Raw genomic sequence first — 20,206 nt, forward strand, 5'->3', positions numbered from 1 at the left:
TTTCTGCGGCCGCTATTTATTGAACGGCCGGTATCTCACGCCATGCGAACGTGGCCTAAAGTAGTTTTTCCTACAAAATTAATCCAACCAGGGACATCTATTTCTTTTTTTCTTTTTCTTTTTTTAAGTTGCCGTATGATTGTGCCCTCATATACAAAAATTGTCATTTCTGCGGCCACTACGTTGTCCGCCGCCTTATACCGTTTTGCTGTTCTCCAACATTTTCTTACACTTTATTCCAATTTACGTTCGAGATAATTCTGAGGAGAGATGTTTACTTTCAGTGGCAGCTAAGGAGCTGGCATTCCTCTAGTATAACTGCTAAATCTCATTAGCTAAATCAAGGCTACCGAGAGGATTAAGTTTATTTAAGAAAAGCATCCTGTAATTATAAAATTCTTCCAACCTTACGTGAATTTATTTTTCAAACTGTCAGTGCAAAAACACATCCATCCCGCAATGCGGAGAACAGGTTTGATATTTATAGAGTTTAGATCCCCAAACTCCTACATGAACAGCAACCGTAAATTCTTATGGGACAAAATGTTGTGGTGCTGGGAATATCCACCGTGGGGTCCAGTACCAGGCAAGTGGGTAGGATGTTACAGCTCTTATCCACGGGCCGTATGTTAGGGTGAAGGTTTTCACTGTTTGAAATTATGAAATCAGTGGTGAATCTACTGTGTAAGTTTTACATGTAATGCAAGTAGTGAAATCCTAACTCTTGGTATCAGTTGGATAACAGACTGAGCCATGGCCTTGTGCTTCTACCCTGTTATAGCTATAGATCGGTGAGGGTCTCTGCCCTGGGACCACAACTGATGCCTTGTCATTTCCATTGGAAATTAACAATTTAAGGATCAAATTTGTTTGTATTCCTAATGGACATGCTGTTTTTATAGGGCTACTATCACAAATATCTACTAGCCAGTATGTTTCGCTGTTTGCATCTTTAAAACGAGAAAACTTAACTGGTGGTTAGAGCATGTTAAGAGAAAGCTTTAGGTGAAAGTGAAATTTCCATCCTTGAGTGTAATTTTATTCATGGTCATTACAGTGCCGTGGACATTCAAATGGTTTCCCCGCTCTCGGCATTATGTTGATATATCATGCCGCGCAGGGAAACAGTCCTGGTCAGGCATTTACTGTCCGTATCTTCCGTGTTTCATGAAGTTCCCATGGGACGTGTGAATATGGCCCAGAGCTTTATTTCTACGTTCCGAGCAAGCTCTTAAAATACGGAAGATGTACTATGGAACAGAGTAAGGAGCTCCTGCAGGGCCGTCTTATCCATTGGGCATGGTAGGCGGCTGCCCGGGGGCCCTTGCGTCCTAGGGGGCCCCTGCCCGCTGTGACATACCTGTATTTTTCGCTTTATAAGTGGGAGGAAAAGCTAAGTGTGTCCTATAAAGCAAAAACTGCTCCCAAGCAGTGCCGAGCACCGCAAGGAAGCCGTCCCGCCCGCCCCCTCTATTGCCGCTCACTATGCATATGCCATTCCTCACTATAGGGTGGGCTGCTGTGCTATATGGGTACAGGTGCCAAAATATATGTGCTATAGACACCGTAGTAGGCAAGCGTGGAGCAGGTCACATTGTATACAGAGTTTGTATATACTGTGGCAGTCTCCTCCATGTATACTATGCCAGCCCTGGTGCTGTGTGTGTGTGTGTGTGTGTGTGTGTGTGTGTGTGTGTGTGTGGAAGGGGGGGTGCTGGCACTCCTGGGAAGGTTAGGGATAGATTTAGCAAACAATTGAGATTTTATATTTTGGCAATATCACCCAGCTCTATCATATGCAGTATACAAGACTACTAGAAGAAGCATCCCAGCTTTAGTGCAATTAACCAAGAAAAAAAATATCTGAACCAAAAATGTGGTATACTAATCATTCAATAATTGTACTTAAGGTAAGGGTCCATTTACACAGAAAGATTATCTGACTGATTATCTGCCAAGGATTTGAAGCCAAAGCCAGGAATGGATTTTTAAAAGAGGAGAAATCTCAGGCTTTCCTATATGACCTGATCTCTGTTTATGGTCTGTTTCTGGCTTTGGCTTCAAATCTTTGGCAGATAATCTGTCAGATAATCTTTCTGTGTAAATGGACCCTTATATGTTAGTTAATCATGATGTTGATTTTTGGCCATAATTGCCCAGCTCTAGCCTGAAGATACAGTGGCGGCCAGAGAATGGGCCGGGAGCTGACAGCTGATAATGTGATCATGGCAGCCCCAGCATAGTCCTTTGTTCACTTAGATTGGACAACCCTGCAATACACTGGATCACTGGTACAATTTATATAGAATATTCACTGTTTGAATAAATACAGATGATGGCGATTACTGTAGGGGTCTTGTCCCCTTTTAGTGTATTGACACATTTACTAAAGGTGCGCGACACAATTTGTCCGAAAACCTGACAAACCTGTCATTTTTGTCCAATAACCCACCAAGTTGGTATGTCCTTTAAAACCCACCACGACCCACAGATTTAATAAGCAAACCTTTATTTTTTGACTGATTTTTCTCTTTTAAAAAAACAGCCACTTGTAGTGTGGCGGGATGATAGTTTTAGTTCTGCCCTGTGAAAAACCTTCAAGATTTACTAAGGGCCTGAGCTACAATAATGAATTTGATGAGGAAAAAAACCCAGATACAAATGACAGCATAACGGCTTAACATTGACACGTTGTTAGTAAATGAGGCCCACTGTGTGTGAAAAAATAATATAATTGAAAAAAGTGAAAAAAAAAATATATTTTTTTTTCTTATTTATTTCTCATAACACTCTCAATGGGTTGATTGACCTTTAATTCTCCTGCTTGCAAAAAATGTATCTCAAGTTATACTTGGAGTAATCTAGATAAGAAGATAGATAGTAATAGTTTGTCAGGTAGCATCAGTATGTACTGTGAATATTTAAGTGATACAAGATAGTAATTACTATTTTTTTGGCCTGTTTGCTATCCCCTCTTATATTTAAAGTAGAATTCTGTTTCTTATACTTCAAATTTTTAAAAAGTTAAATAATTTAAAAAATCTGTATAACTTTAGGGATTTTTTTTCCTCTGGAATACCCCTTTAAGTATGAATGGCATGTGTCAAAATACACTCTATGCTCTAAAACTGATCCATTTATTTGATTTGAGGTAGAGGAAATAAAAAGAAAAAATCTTAATATTGAACATGTGTGCAGGGGGTTGATGGGAGGGATTGTGAGAATGGGTTGTGAATATATAGGATTCTCTGTATGTATGTGATTTGAGAAATTTTAAATAAAAATAAAAAAAACATCAAGTATGAATGGAAAGAACGGCCACATTGACCTCCTGAGAGCGCAGTCTGGAGCTGAACTTTATTTAGGATGAAGTGACTGTCTGTGAACAGTGTATAATAATTTTCCCTGGTACCTGTCTCATGGGAGAGAACAGTTTTCCATTTGTTTTATCTCTTCAACGTTCTTCATGTCTTGGGTTATGACAGTTTCCACTGCTTACTCCTTATGCAAACATCCCATTCTTGACAGACCACCCGAAACATGAAGCCATGCCCAGAGAACATTCAGTGCTAATTATGGGAACAGACATACCAAAAATGTCTCAAAATAATCCTACACCAATGGAAAAATGGGTCTTTTCCCATTGTCCTCATGTTTCTCATGAGGTCGTTCACATTCTTGGATCATACCATGGATCGTGGCTTTCATGATACCTAGTTTTGTAGATCATCTCATCTCTATGCTACTGTACTTTATGAGCGTTACAATAATTTTTTAAATTTTTCTAAAAAATTGTTTCAACTTAATGCAAAAGATGTGGTTGAAAATACGGGTGTTCACTATGGATGTGGATTGCGGACATAAAAAATTGCAGACTGAAAATATAGTCCACAAAAACATATGGACATGTGAATAAGGCCGTAGTCTGTGAATTTATTCTGGGTTTTATGGCTAGGAGAGTAAATATATATACCTTACCTTCTGCACTGAACTAGTAAAAATCAAGTGTTACTCTAGTGGGAGTTCTTTGAAGAGGCACTCCTGAGAGAAACAATTTTAAGTCAACTGGTGTCAAAGTTATACAGATTTGTAAATTTCTTTTTAAAATCAGGTAATTTTTTAACGTTTTTTTGTTAACACACATACAAGTAGATACATAAGGGGAGATTTATCAAACATGGTGTAAAGTGAAACTGGCTCAGTTTCCCCTAGCAACCAATCAGATTCCACCTTTCATTTTCCAAAGAGTCTGTGAGCAATGAAAGGTAGAATCCGATTGGTTGCTAGGGGCAACTGAGCCAGTTTCACTTTACACCATGTTTGATAAATCACCCCCCCCCCCCCATAGTATACAACAAGACACGTTGCAGGGTGTACTAAATCAGTATATATCCCAAACGAGATAAGGGATCACAACAATCTCAATACAATGTGTCCAGTTTATAGTATCATAAGGCTGCATTCTCATGTTCCATGTTCCTCACGGAACACGGACGTGGAGTGGCTGTAACGGACTCTCCCCCGCCTGGGCAGCATCTGTGATAAGAAGCTGGGAGCGGGGGAACTGTACAGATATGTGCTGCGATGTAATGACAGAGCCACACAGCTGATTTATTACAGCGTGGTGCATATCTGTACAGTTCCCCCGCTCCCAGCATCTAATCACAGATGCTGCCCGGGCAGGGGAGAGTCCGTTACAGCCACTCCACATCTGTAAGAGTGTGATCTGTGAGAACTGGAATAACAGGAATATTGAAGAACAGCAGGATTGCAAATTCTCTACAAATCACAAAATCCCCCCTCCCCCTGCAATAGTATTGGCTTATGAGATCTGTGCAAGGGGGGAGGATTAGGGTGATACCTGTCTAAGTTCGGTGCAAGCACATTGTTAAAATCCCCATTACCAAAGTCAGCAGCAGCATGGCTAAGATATTCAGAAATCAAATTTATTAACCAATGGAGGCCTGGATTTGGAGTCACACACAATATTAAAGTGGAAAAACACACTACAGACCGATCCAACTTTGCTGTATAATTCTTAAAACAAGTCTTGTGTATTGTGTGTGGCCTGTATGACCTCCCTACAACGCTTGGGCATGCTCCTGATGAGGTGGCAGATGGTCTCATGAGGGATCTCCTCCCAGTCCCGGACTAATGCATCCGATAACTCCTGGATAGTCTGTGGTGAGACGTGATGTTGGTGGAGGGAGCAAGACATGAATTCCCAGATGTGCTCAATGGGATTCAGGTCTGGGGAATGGGCAGGACAGTCCTTAGCTTTAATGCCTTCATCTTGCAGGAACTGCTGACACACTCCAGCCACATGAGGTCTAGCATTGTCCTACATAAGGAGGAACCCAGGGCCAACCGCACCAGCATATGGTCTCACAATGGGTCTGAGGATCTCATCTCAGTCAGGCTACCTCTGGCGAGCACAGGAAATGCCACCTCATACCATTACTGACCCACTACCAAACCAGTCATGCTGAAGTCATTGCTCATGGTCATCTCCAGACTCACCTCTGTCACATGTGTGAACCTGCTTTTATCTGAAGAGCACAGGGCACCAGTGACTAATTTGCCAATCCTGGTGTTCTCTGGCAAACGCCGAGCATCCTTCACGGTGTTGGGCTCTGAGCGCAACCCTTATCTGTGGACATCGAGCCCTCATACCATCCTCATGAAGTTTGTTTCTAACCATTTGTGCAGACACATGCACATTTGTGGCCTGCTGGATATTATTTTGCAGGGCTCTGGCTGTGCTCCTCCTGTTCCTTCTTGTACAAAGGCAGAGGTAGCAGTCCTGCTGCTGGGTTTTTACCCATCTACAGCCTCCTCCACATCTCCTGGTGTACTGGCCTGTCTCCTGGTAGCACCTCCAGCCTCTGGACACTACACTGACAGACAGAGCAATCCTTCTTGCCACAGCTCGCATTGATGTGCCATCCTGGATGAGCTGCACTACCTGAGCCACTTGTGTGCGTTGTAGAGTCAATCTCATGCTACCATGACTGTGAAAGCACCACCAACATTCCAAAGTGACCAAAACATCAGCCAGAAAGCATAGGTACTGGGAAGTAGTCTGTGGTCCCCACCTGCTGAACCCTCCTTTATTGAGTGTGTCTTGCTAATTGCCAATAATTTCCACAGTCAATCAGTATTATGGTGCGTTTACACAGGCAGATTTATCTGACCCATTTTGTAAGCCAAAGTCAGGAATGGACTTGAAAAGACAGGGAATCTCAGTCTTTCCTTTATGACCTGCACCCTGTTTATAGTCTGTTCCTGGTTTTGGCTTCAAAAATCTGTCAGATAAATCTGTCTGTGTAAACGCACCATTACTTTCTAAGTGGACAGTTTGATTTCACAGAAGTTTAATGTACTTGGAGTTATATTGTGTGATTTAGGTGTGCCCTTTATTTGTTTGAGCAGTATATAATGCTACCAAAATAAAGCTCTGATATATTGTACGATTTGGTAGAAATGACATACAAAGGGAACAACTCTATGTACAAGTATTGATACTCCCCTCGAGTGTGTAGTGTAAGTGGCGTGATACACATGGTGGACCTATTTTTCTTAAGTAATTGAACAGAATCTTTAGATGGGTTTACATTGGTCCATTTAGGGTCCATTTACACAGACAGATTATCTGCCAAAGATTTGAAGCCAAAGCCAGAAATGGAAAAGAGGAGAAATATCAGGCTTTCCTTTATGACCTGTTCCCTGTTTATAGTCTGTTTCTGGCTTTGGCTTCAAATCTTTGGCATATAATCTGTCAGATAATCCTTCTGTGTAAATGGATCCTTACACAGAGTGATAATTCGCCCAAATGGATGATTAACGATTTCGAAGTAACAAATGTGTTTTTTAGCGTTGAGACGGAACGATATATCATTTTGAAAAATCATTGTTACGATCATTTTAAGACCTCTTAAGCCCATCTCACGATTTGAGAACACGTTGAAAGATCACTGAACGATTAATCACTTGATCATTCGCTGTGTTTAAACAGGACAATTTTGGCTCAAATGTGATTATCATAAAAATTTGATCGATAATCGTTCCGTGTAAACACACCATTAGGCATATGATACCTGGTTGAAAATCTTATATGGCACATCTCTTATTAACATGTCCCATGCCCCTCCCATTCCACAAAGTTATGTGTACCTTATAAGTCATCGTATCAGATAAAAATGCATGTGCAAAAATAGATTTATCCACTCCCTGTTACCTGTCGCATGTGGTATATGCTGCATTTTAATTCGATTATACCCATAGATAAATACGTGGCTGGCTATGTCTTTAACAAATCAATGAGCCGAACAAAACATAGTCCAAACATTAAAGACATGGCTTGGATAAAACCTAGTGAAGCACTACTCTTACAAAATAACGCAGTTGATTGAGATTATACACAGGGTACTATACCCAATGCTCCGTGCTAATAGGGCATTTGAAGAGCATAGTCCGCCTGCCAGTGACCACCATCTTGGGTTTAGACATTGCCCTGCGATGACTTTACAGCGATCCATCTCCCCACTTTTAAGTTCCCATATGCCTACATTATCATGCTGTCCATATTACAGCTCCATCAATAGGGGCATACAGTATGTAAAAATAGATGAAACTGGCGTGAATAGCTATCCCTTAGTGTATGCAGTCCCGTTATTTCTTGTGGACACTGCATACAGTCATAACCTGTAAGGATATATCCAGTTTCCAAGGTTCTTGTGATGAAGTTGTTCGTTGGCTTATCCAACCATGGTATTGCAGCTTGAGGAGACTTAAATATATATGTTGCTCCTAGGGCCACAATTCTTAACTTTACTGGGTACATCACTGAGTAGATTTTATTCAAAGAGCTAAGTCGTTTCTTTATATTATTTTAACCATGGCCCAGTTCCCTTGCACAGCGCTGGTCTATTCCAGGGCACCGGCCTGGCGTTAAGCACTGGGGACGGGCCCTTCGGCCCCCTATGTGACTATCTCCCCTCGCCTCTGTGACGTGGCTAGAATCAATGGAGCTGTGCCACAAAGGAAAGGGGGTTTTGCAAGTTTTTCACAATGGGAGGGCATTTCGCAAAGTTATGTTTGAGTGGAATACCCATTTAAATGTAAAAAAAACAATATCCTGTAGAATACACCTTTTTTATCATGTAAATGTAAAAGTAAATCGGAATGCATTGATTTTGGTAAATAACTAGCTACTGTGTAATATAGGCAAACTAAAAAATACAAAATAAAAACCCTTGCACTAGCATTTCCTATTGGTGTCCTTGTCCTGCAGGAGATGCCCATTGTATTGCAGCTTGTGCTCACACAATACATTTAGGATCTTTACAAAGTTGCCAATTCTGTAAAAAAAAAAAAAAAAAAAAAAAAGCATTGACTTTCCAGTTTTGCCTGTCGGTGATATAACCCTTGTGAACACAGGATGAAGCAGATACTATTACCTGTTTGAGATCCCAGTGAGATCTGACCCTGGAACTTGAGCCAGGCTTACCTTTCCAGCAGAGGTGTTCTAAACCCTAAACTGGCCTATCAATGTTCTGTATTTGGCCATTGGGTCTCTCCATGTCAGGTAACACAGAGTTCAGTCTCCGAGAAGCTGACTTATTATGATCATTAAAAGGGAGAGAGTGACTTTGTAAACTCATGAAATGCATAATACAAGAACGTGAGAATTGGCGCTATAGTGGTATTTGTGAGTCGGGTCTGGCTAAGGCTATGTTCACACATTGTATTTTGGTCAGTTATTTGCAGCCAAAATCAGGAATGGAACTTGACAGGGCAAAATTAGAATGGGAATATTTGCACAGTTTCTGTGTTCTTAACCCACTCCTGGTTTTAGTTGAAAAAAAACTTACTAAAAGACTGACGGAAATGCTGAACATTCATATGTCAATTCTTTGCAGGATGGCAGATTACGTTTGAGATCATCATTGAGTCTATGGGACAGGCAGAATTTCGAGTGGAGTCCACCGCATGGCCTTTGCTTGAAATTCTGCCGCATATTCTGTTGTGGGAACATACCCTAAAGATTCAAATTTACATCATACATATACTGTACGTGACCTATACACTTTGAGTAGTAATCAAAAAGGCCAAGGAAGACACCAATGTTGTATTTCTTTTTTTTTTTTCCTCATGTAACTAGAATTAATGTGACTCTGTACCCACAATCTGACCCCCCCAAAACCACTTGTACCTTCTTATAGCTGCTTTTAATTCAAAATCTGTCCTGGGGTCCGTTCGGCATGTGATGCAGTTATTGTCCTAAAGAACTACAAACTGGCGTGGCCTAGAGTGACTATGAATTAGGCTGGCACAACCTCTCTGTCCCTCCTCATCATTAGGAATGCTCCAGGCAGATTGTCTCCTATTCATCAGCTGTGAGAACACTGCACATGGGCTGGATCATTAAGGCACCTGTGCAGTGCTCACTGCAGAGGAATAGGAAAAATCCTGCCAGTGGCATTCCTAATGATGAAGAGGGTGGGGAGGAGGGATGGAGGGGTGGTGCAAAGTTAGGGCACAGATACTCTAGGCCAAGCCAGTTTGACACAGGGCTGCAAGCTTTAGGGTCTGTTCACACGCACAGACTCGCTGTGCTTTTTGTCGTGTTGAACTCGCCTGTGAAAATCAAAACTCGCATGTAAAAATCGCACCAAACACGCAGTGAGAATACACATACATTGACTTGATAGCAATCAGTATCACTGTGGATTTATGTGCGAGAAACTAGCAGCGATAAATACGCAGCCAGTCTGTACGTGTGAACAGACCCTAAAAGTTGTTTTTTAGGACAATAACTGCATCACCTGCCGAACGGACCCCAGAACAGATCTTCGATTAAAAGCAGCTATCCAAAGGTACAAGTGGTTTTGGGGGGGGGAGACAGATTGTGGGTACAGAGTCACTTTAAGCCTAAAGATACCTACTCACTTTCCTCATTTTGTACAAGAAGCTGCCATTTAGCAGAGATATAGTATATCTAAATAAACAGGGAGTCTAGGATACTGTTGTACAGAGTAACAGAAGAAAGGATGACGTAATGTGGGTTACTGTATATACCATTACAGCATGAAACGGGTATACACAGCAAGGTAAGCAGAAAAAGGGTAGTCTGATGTCTGAGTCTTGCATAAGTGGCGTGGAAGATAAAATGAGAAGAATTGAAAGTGTGGAGAAGAAAGAGAAAAGAGCACAAATAAAAAGTGTTATGTATCAATGCAGAAAAATTCAAGGATGCAAGATAGCGCTATGCAAATTGAGGATGGATTGTCGACTTCTGTAAAATATTCCTCCAGTCTGATATTTTGAGGCCAGTTTCACATTTTAATAATATGGCCACATTTTTGCAGCTGTACTGTCAGTATCAGTCAGCTCTCCATATTATAGTGGAGAAAACCGGAAACTTTCCTTACTGTGAGTGTGTGCTATGAATGGAATGGCAAGTTGCTGCTCCATTCATTGTCTAACCTATGCAAGAGGGAATTCCAGTTCCTTTTAGTAAACTTGTTATGGAGACGCATTCATATAAGCCCATATTACCATTACCTGCAAGAGCCTGTACTGTGCCCTTAAACATAGTATATATAGGTTTCAATAGGGCCCTATAATGCTGCGTTTACACGGAACGATTATCGTGCGAATTTGCACGATGACGATCGAATTCGAACGATAATCGTACGTGTAAACGCTGCGAACGATCAAACGACGAACGAGAAATCCTTCATTTTGATCTTACAACATGTTCTAAAATTGTTGTTCGCAAAAAATTCGCAGATCGTTCTGTGTAAACAGTCGTTCGCCGATTTAACCAATGTGTGAGATAGGCTTAAGCTATTGCAAAACGAATTTCCGTACAATATATCGTACCGTCTAAACGCTGACCGTTATGAAAAAAAAATTGTTACTCCGACATAGTTAATCGTACGATCAGGCCAATTACAGCATACGATCAGGCCAATTACAGCATACGATCAGGCCAATTAGCATTACACGGAGCGATAATCGGCCAAATTAGGCAGAATCAGCAGATTATCTCTTTGTGTAATAAAGACAACGATCAGCTGATAAAAGGATCATTGGCTGATCGTAGTAATTTATTCCAGCCTAAAAATCATTGGCAGCCAGGCGTGCCTCGATAGGTGTAATAACAATGCTGGGGTCCTGGCTTGTGCCCGCTGGAACTTCAAAGCCGGTCTCAGCTGCTCAGCCAATCACGGGGCGAGACTGGAGCACCGCGACCAGTGGTTGACTATGCGGCCTGTCACTTCGGCTCTGAAGTTCCAGCGGCGGCTGTGGGCAGAAGTGAGAAAGGAGAGCATAGACAGGTATGTATGAAGTTTATTATATTACACTTTTAAAGGAAGGGCTGCACGATTATCGAGCTGTGTAATAGGTGCTTAGTAAGCGAGTGCCAATCAAGCAGATCAGCGTTTTCTTAGTGATCGGGACGTGTAATACGGCCCTAAATGTCACCACATTGGTAGGATTCCAGACTGGTATTTCAGGGTTATCAGAAAATGGGGTTGGTGGAGGGATAGAATCCTGCCTTGAATAGTTGCAACGGTGACAGAGATTGGGCTTTAGCATTGGATTTTTTTATACTACAGCGCCAGAAGGAAATGGGAATTGGACATAGAAAGTTATATTGGGTTTTGCCTGTGAAGGGATTGCTCTCTCTTGAGTCATTACTTTGGAATCCACCTCATCATATTTAAGCACTTATGTCAATTTCATTTTGAAAGCTTTCCCACGTGTTTCAGTGAAAATGTTATGAAAATGTTTTATTTAATTGTTACTTTAGAGCCCTTACATCACTCCGAAACGTGATTGTTTGCAGTCATTATGCATTTCAATGGAAGCATTACCCTTACTACAACTGGGCTTCAGTATGTGATCAGCAATGAAGTACCTGGTGCAGTAGCCCCAAGGCCACATTCAGACATCCGTTTGTTTTCAAGGATGAAAATCTGGATACAGTTTTTGCGGATCTGCAAATTAAAGGTGTAGTAAAGAAAAAAAGAGGGGAAGGCCAAAATCGCGTCATAAGCAGCCCCCCCAAAAAAAGAAAGGTAACATGGTTGCTGGGGGCCATTTTACAGCTATGTCTATCTGGCAGGAGGAGCTTGGTGATGTCATAAAAATCAGATCTGTGATATGGACGGTTTTGCAGATTGAAATACACTCCGCAAATTTTGCACTCTCCATAGACTTCTATGGGGGTGTTCGTTCCTTAATCATGAACAGTATTACGACATGTCCTATTGTAATGGATTCAGTATTTCCAGGTCCGTGAAAACGGTTGAAAAATACTGATGTGAATATAGTCTAAAAATGGCCATGGGCATACCATAACTATTGTCTGAATGATTTTTTGACCAATTGTTATCTCTCTCGTTCCCCTACCCATACATGTTTGGCTCTTGTAAGCAACCATATGTTCTCAGTGAAAATTCAACTGGCTGATCCTTATTTCTGACAGCTGCATTGCTTATAATCCGATCTAAATATCGCTCTGTAAAATAAAGACACCAATCAGCCAATGAAAACTCAGCTGATCATGTCTTTTAAACCTCCCTTTAAACTATCAGCCATACATTGCTACATGTAATAGCGATGAAATAAACGTTATTATACATGTAATATGGCCCAAAGCTGGTTTTAGAAGTGGGTGACAGTTTATTGGGGGAAGATGCTTGATAACAAAAGCAGGAAGAATTTTTGTCTGATAAGATACATTGCAAAGTTTGTTACATTCACTTATACTACTTATTGATGCAAGGTGTGTTTAAACGACAGTGCCTGTTTGAAGTTGGCAATTTCATGGCCATGTTTGGGGGGGCCTCACATCTATCCCTGATAGTCCTTTTGTTCTAAAGAATTTATTCCCCTCTCCTTATTGACATAAGCCTGCACCCTCCGCCAAACCTGAAACAACTTCTTTTCAGAGTATGTCTGTCATTGGTTTACTAAAACAATATAAGCAATGATATTAGATGAAGAATTATTCTATTAAGACTGAATGTATAAAGTATCAATGCATGGAAGGCAACTGGCGCTACTAAAGTCTTAAGATCTTTATTGCAGTAAACCTTCATTAATGTAATGATGGGGACTTACTGTGAACATTATCTTAGTGTTGGCTCGCAAATAGTATAAGAACACCATGCATGTGCGCTCACATAAAGTCCGCCTTAATGTTCCTTATTTAGAAAAGTACTTCCTCAGGACTCCAGAAACCCATAATGTACTTAATTGTTTCCATCACAAGCCCCCCTTTCATCTCCTCTAAGCTGCGTATATTAATTTACCTGAGTCTCCCTTGGAAAGCTTTGTGCTTAACACCTAATGATTTTACTATGCTATTTACATAGTGTTCTGAATTGTAAAGTCCTACTGGTCTAGAAGCTTGGAATCTACTCATTGTCTAAACTTTGGAGGGTTTCTTACTGATTCTGGAGCCAGGCTGTTGTCACATGTGAGGTAACCTGTGACATAGCACGGCATGGACACTGAGCTGGATCCTAGAAAATGTCAAATCTGCTCCCTAGGTTTATAGCATATTGTCCGTCTGAGGTGTGCAATGTATATAATGCTAGCCATAAAGACTATGGGGGAGATTTATCAAACATGGTGTAAAGTGAAACTGGCCCAGTTGCCCCTAGCAACCAATCAGATTCCACCTTTCATTCCTCACAGACTCTTTGGAAAATGAAAGGTGGAATCTGATTGGTTGCTAGGAGCAACTGAGCCAGTTTCACTTTACACCATTTTTGATAAATCTCCCCTATGACTATACAGATTCTTATATGCCTGTGGGTATAAAAGATGACTAAGTAAGGATATTTGTTCTGAGTATCTGTATAGTGCTTAAAGGGAAACTTACATCTAGAAAAGTCATCTACTTGGCCACATAACTATGTAAATAGTGAGCCTATCCGTCTCTCTACTGTAGATGAGGCTGCAATCACCTAAAAAGCTTCAGTGCCCCTCTGAGCACAGGCCTCACCTCCTATGACGGAGCAGTAATAAAAAGCATTGCTTTAGGTGATTGCAGCCTTGGACAACTACCATAAGGTATGGATAGTCTGACTGCCTACATAGCTATGTAGTCACTTGAGCTGTTTGGGGTGTATTTTCTAGCTCACAGTTTAGTCCTTCAAAGGGAACGTGTCACCACTTTTATGCTGCACAATTCCACCATCATTGGTTGTTAGATATCTCCCATGATTGGGTATAGGGGGAGATTTATCAATCGAGTTTGACAGGGCACTGAGGGGGAAATTTATGGAAGGGTGTAAATATACACCTGGTGTGAACTGTTCCCAGCACCCAATCACAGCTCCTCTTACATAGATGGTCAGATATCCCACTCAGGAAAATACCACCTGGTCCATCTAGTCTGCCCTTTTAGTATTTCCCTTCTTATTATTTTAGGATAGATATATGCCTATACCAGACAGGTTTACATTCGGTTATTGTAGATTTACTTACCACCTCTGCTGGAAGTTTGTTCCAAGCAACTACTACTCTTTTAGTAAAGGAATATTTACTTCTGTTTCTGACCTTTCCCCATCTTTCATCAGCTGGCTCCCTTTTAAAAGAGAGTTTACATTAGCGGACATGAGAAATCTTAAAATAACGTTTGAGACGGTCGAATAGTATTTCATTTATTTACATGGCCATTATAACCGCTTTATAGATTGTGCGCTCTGATACGTCCTTCATTGGGTAAATAGTCTAGGAATTGTTGAGGGTTTTGCTTATAGACTAATACTTTGGCACATAACTCGATTTAGCAACATGGCAGACTTTCAATATGAATGCCTTGTAAGAATTTTATTATGACTTGGTTGTGTGCAGATAACTTGTCCCACTATGAAACGATACAGTGATTCACACCCTGACATTCCTCAGCTTGTTATATTTGCCTTGGGAAGGTTGATTTTTCGGTTCTCTCACAATTTGCATTGTAGTATTATTTGACAACTGATGTTGGGAGGGATGAAGCGCAGTCTCTGATATTCCTAGCCCCCTTATGGGAACATTTTAATTTTACTTAAGTTTATGGGAAAAAAAAAAATCTTGAAAAATCAACCATGACCTATATTCCTTATAATTTAATTTTACTTGGCAAACATGCAATCTAGCTTGGAAACCATATGCTACATCCATCATGGGGTCAGTATAGAGCTTATATAGAATGTGTGAGTCTTAAAGTCATTGTCGAAAGTTAGAAAAACATGGCTGCCTTTGGGAAAAACAGCAGTACCTTTTGTGTGGTATTGTTTGTGCAGTATTGCACCTCCACCCTATTCATTCCAGTTGAGCTGACCCAACCCATGGACAGGTGTGGTGCTGTTTTTGGAGGAAGGCAGCCATGTTTTCCTAATCCTGCATATGGCTGTTTTACAGCTCCCTACAACCTCCGAACTGGACAGAGCTGTCCTCTAAAAAAAAATATGACACTTATTGCATCTGTGGAAGAATGTGGAGCCACCCTGCAGCAGCACACAGAGTGGCTAGAGTTCAAGGGGTTATTAAGTGCTACAAAAACATGGCCACTTTCTTTCAGAGACAACACGACTCTTGTCTCCAGTTCAGGTGTGGTTTGCAATTAAGCTCCATTCACTTCAATGGAACTGAGCAGCAAAACCCCACCCAAGCTGGAGACAAAATTGGGGCTGTCTCTGGAAGAAAGTGACCATGTTTTTGTAGTGCTGAATAACCCCTTTTTAAATGGGTTGTCTGGACTAAAATTTGGGCAGAGGCTAGGGATGATGTAAAAATAATAAACATACTATACTTACCTCCCGTTGGACTCCTGCAGCTACCACAAAAGTGGTCTTACCCACTGCTGGTTACCTCTTTAAGGTACCCATACACATGCTACAACTGTTGGCTGAACATTTGTTTAGCCAATGGCCCTCCCTCTTGATGCCTTGATAGACTTCCATGTTGCTGCTTTCAGTCTCCTCTGGTGCTGGCTTGTTTCTCCAAGATTAAAAGGATTGTATAGTAGAAATCCAATACGCCAATGCCCCTTTGCCAAAATGCAACAGTTTTAGAGATTAGCAACTTTACAGTATAAACAAAGCAAACGACCGCTATGGCGAACGGCCTAAAATCGTTCACCCAATTACACAGAACGATAATCGTTAGTTATGATCGTTATTGCATTTGTCCTGTCGTCGCCACTGAGTTTGCCGATACTGCGAACGACCGAACCACGTCTTATTACATGCGAACAATTTGCGAAAAATCAACGATAAATATAGGTCCAAATTCTATTAAACGACCAACGATTTCTCGTTGGTCGTTTAATTGTTGTCTGCTATTACACAAAACTCTTATTCAAATCCGGACAATTTAAAATTTTTCAAACGATAATAGTTCCGTGTAATACCACCCTTAGGGCCCTATTCTACGAGACGATTATTGTTCGCTTAATCGTTAACTATAAACGAGCCAAACGACCGCTATTACGAAAGACCTGAAATCGTTCACCCATTTATATGGAAAGATAATCGTTACTTATGATCGTTCTTGCGGTCATCTTGTCGTCGCTATTGGGTTCGTCACTACTGCAAACGACCGAACGACTTCTTATTCAATGCGAACGAGCAACGATAAAAATAGGTCCAGGTCTTATTAAACGATCAACGATTTCTTGTTCGGTTGTTAGTCGTTAACTGCTATTCAAACAAACCATTATCGTTTAGATTCGAACGATTTAATGATAATCTGAACAATAAACGTCCGGTGGAATAGGGCTTATAGGAATAGTCTTTTTGGGTTTTAAGCGCCTATTACAGGTCAGCGCTAGCTTGTTCCTCATTTCCTCAGCTGCTGCTGGCGCATGTTATAGCGAGCAAGGAGGAGCGGGAAAGAGCCGTGGGGCTGCCTGGGCGATCGGCAAAGCGTCCAGGCAGCCCATAGGAGACAGTGGCGGTCTGCTTCTATTACATGGAGTGATGGCAGCAGATCGTTGCCAGGCTGATCGTTAGCGTTTCACCATGTTGAAAGGCAACGATCAGCTGACATCTTGCATGTCGGCTAATCATTGTCTTCTATTACACGAAGTGATTAACGGACGATAATTCCTACATGTAATAGGGCCTTTGATAGATCGGTACAAAATTTTCAGAACTTACTTTCAGTTTGTTACAAAGTGTTTTTTTTAAGTGAAGTAGTTTCAATAGATGTGTGCTGTCGTCGTATTTATTGCATTGATGATTAAACCCCAGCCCTCTAATTTCTGGTCTTTTGGTGTTTCGCTGGTATGTAAAGTATGTCTATCTGCATTTAAATTAGTGGCTCCAAGACAATCAGATTATATAGCACTTAGTTTGGTGAGAATATAACTGGAGCGAGATGGAAACTTCATTTTAAGTCTAATATTAGACCCTGCTTTGGAAAATTCCTTTTAAATGATCACAAGCTGAGAATAGCTAAAGAATTTCAACTTTCAGCAAACAGCATTCACCAAGAATTTTTAACCACTTACGACAGACCATGGGAAAATTGTATTTATTGGGTGACTCTTATTGTTTATACTAGCGGGACAGAGATATCTTTGGTCATGGTTTTATACTAGAGCTATTTTAGCTATGTGCAGTGTATTTTTGTCTGCATTGTGCATGCGTTTGTTTCAGTTTTCCTTACTTGTTGGAAAATTCAGGCTATTTTGGTTGAATGCTATACATGGCAGGTCTCGGACTGAATTCTAGTCTACTTTCTTGGCTTGGCCCTAGGGAAAGTCTTTAGACTGGCTTTCATGTACAGTATGCAAGAGTTGGCTGAGGATTTCTTGTCAACTACTGAATTGTCCACATTTTTTGATTGATCTTCATGATAGAAACAGAAGATTTTCGGCAGCTGCACACATGGGCAAATTGTTGAATAGGAGATCAAACAGATGACACCTGTGCCTTGGCAAAGTTATAAAATTATGTTTTCCTCTGAAGCTTAAAGGGGTTCTCCAGCGAAAATCTTTTTTTTTTTTTTTTTTTTGTTCTTGAAAGTTCTATAGATTTGTACTTCTATTTAAAAAGTCTTCCCATACTTATCAGCTGCTCTATGTCCTGCAGAAAATGTTTTCTTTTCAGTCTGACACAGTGCTCTCTGCTGCCACCTCAGTTTGAGACAGGAACCGTCCAGGGCAGGAGAGGTTTTCTGTGAGGATTTGCGGCTTATCTGGACATTTCCTGTCCTGGACAGAGGTGGCAGCAGAGAGCACTGTGTCAAACTGAAAAGAAAACAATATTTCCTGCAGAACATACAGCAGCTAATAAGTAGGGGAAGACTTGGGATTTTTAAATAAAAGTAAATTACAAATCTATATAACCCCTTTAAGTGGGCACTGTCATGACAAAAAAACTTTTAACATGTCAGGAGAATGAGCCAGGAGAAGTCCGTGCACCGTGCGTTCACTCCCTGCTCACTCTCAGATCTGGTTGGCTCTATAGTCTTACATTATGCAGCTGCTCAGGTCAAATTTCCCAGAGCCAGGAGAGAAGAAGCTGCGCTCGGTCTTCTGATTTGTGGAGTGTACCTGTCATTACAAATCTTTATCCAAATCTTTATCCAATCAGTGTGCTGTCGTGCCTGTCACAGGAAGATGCAGGAACAATGGATATGACCATGCGGGGTGAGTTCAGTGCAAAAAAAACTATTTTTGATTTAATAGGACTCGTGAACTGAACTCATCCGGGCTGGTCATATCCATAGTTTTTCTTCAGGGGCAAGAGCGACTTCATGCTAAAATCAGACTCCCCTCCTCCAGGATGTGCTGTTCTGCTCTGTGGTGTTTCTGTCCATAAGATGGCCGACACAGAGGAACATGTGACCATGCCCTGCCCCCAAGTGTTCAACGCAGAGCCTGTATATGCTTGTAATGGACACTGGGGGGCGGGGCATGGTCACATGCTCCTCCATGTCGGCCATCTTATGGACAGAAACCACACCACAAAGCAGGGTAGCCCAGCCTGGAGGAGGGGAGTCTGATATTAGCTCTATAAGGTACACAGGGAGCTGCTGTCAGTATATACAGTGAGTACAGTTACTAATACTTTACACTGAGCAATTTTACTATAAAGTGGCCAACCCCTTAAATGACAGGTAAACTTTTAGGCTATGTTCACACAACGTGAACATCTGGCCGTTCCGTGACAACGGCCGGTCTCTGCCCGGATCATCGCGGCCGGTACTTAAGTACTGGCCGGATGATCTGTCCGGCCGCAGAGCTCTGATAAAGGCGCATCAGCGCACGCCCGCATCAGAGCTTCCCCCTGCACACTATGAAGCAAGCGGCCGGAGCCGCTCGCTTCATAGTGTGAACTGACAGGGTTTACTACGGCTGCAATTCAATGAAAACTTGTCAGTTATTTCCGACCCCGTACGGGATCCCGGCCAGAGCGCATACGATATGTATACGCTCCTGACGGGATCCCATTGAAAGTAAGGCATTGTTACACCGTGCCAAAAGGACGTCCGTTGTTGCCATCCGCGACAACGGCCGTACTTTTACGTAGTGTGAATATAGCCTAATAGTGTTTTTGATATGATTTTTAATCCCAGATTGTAACATATGTTTTTATTTTTCTAGGCAAATCCCACCTGGCAATAGTACAGCGGGTGAACAATGAAGGAGAAGGGGACCCGTTTTATGAAGTCCTTGGGATTGTTACCTTGGAAGATGTTATAGAAGAGATCATTAAATCTGAAATCTTAGATGAAACAGATTTATACAGTGAGTTAAAGTGTGTTCTTCTCTCCTTCCCTGGTGGTTTAGTGCAACGAAGGGGTTCATCTCTGCTTCCCTGGTGGCCTGGGGTAGTGGAATAGTTTTATAGCTGCTTCCCTGGTGGTCTGTGTTATAGAGACCTAAATTAGGGATGAGCAAAGTTACTGTAATTGCTGAGCGAAATGCTTCGCTATTCTCAGCGGACGGCTTGTCATTCTTTGAACTCTGTGCCGCCCCTTGCCTCTGAGCTTTGGGTACCAGGAAAAGTTTGATCCAGTCCTGGAAAACTTCTCCCAGTTTCTCAGAACTGGATCCAGCTTTTCCCGGCACCCTGAGTGGAGCAGCACTAAATTCAAAGGCTGACAAGCCGACTGCTGAGACTAGCGAAGCACTTTGCTTCACCATTACTGTAAATTCGCTCATCTCTTACATTGTTTGCCTCCC

At 41.6% G+C, this 20,206-nt stretch overlaps 1 protein-coding gene across 2 annotated transcripts in view; it reads left to right on the plus strand.

The window, feature by feature from the left end:
- Positions 1 to 20,206, plus strand: part of CNNM2 (cyclin and CBS domain divalent metal cation transport mediator 2) — a 75,706-nt gene that overhangs the window by 37,709 nt on the left and 17,791 nt on the right. For both annotated transcript variants that reach the window (XM_069980210.1, XM_069980211.1), the window contains exon 2: positions 19,625 to 19,768. In XM_069980210.1, coding sequence (XP_069836311.1) covers positions 19,625 to 19,768 — 144 coding nt within the window. The remainder of the gene's footprint in view (positions 1 to 19,624; positions 19,769 to 20,206) is intronic.

This window comes from Dendropsophus ebraccatus, chromosome 8 (genome assembly GCF_027789765.1).
Source record: "Dendropsophus ebraccatus isolate aDenEbr1 chromosome 8, aDenEbr1.pat, whole genome shotgun sequence".
Lineage (NCBI taxonomy): Eukaryota > Metazoa > Chordata > Amphibia > Anura > Hylidae > Dendropsophus > Dendropsophus ebraccatus.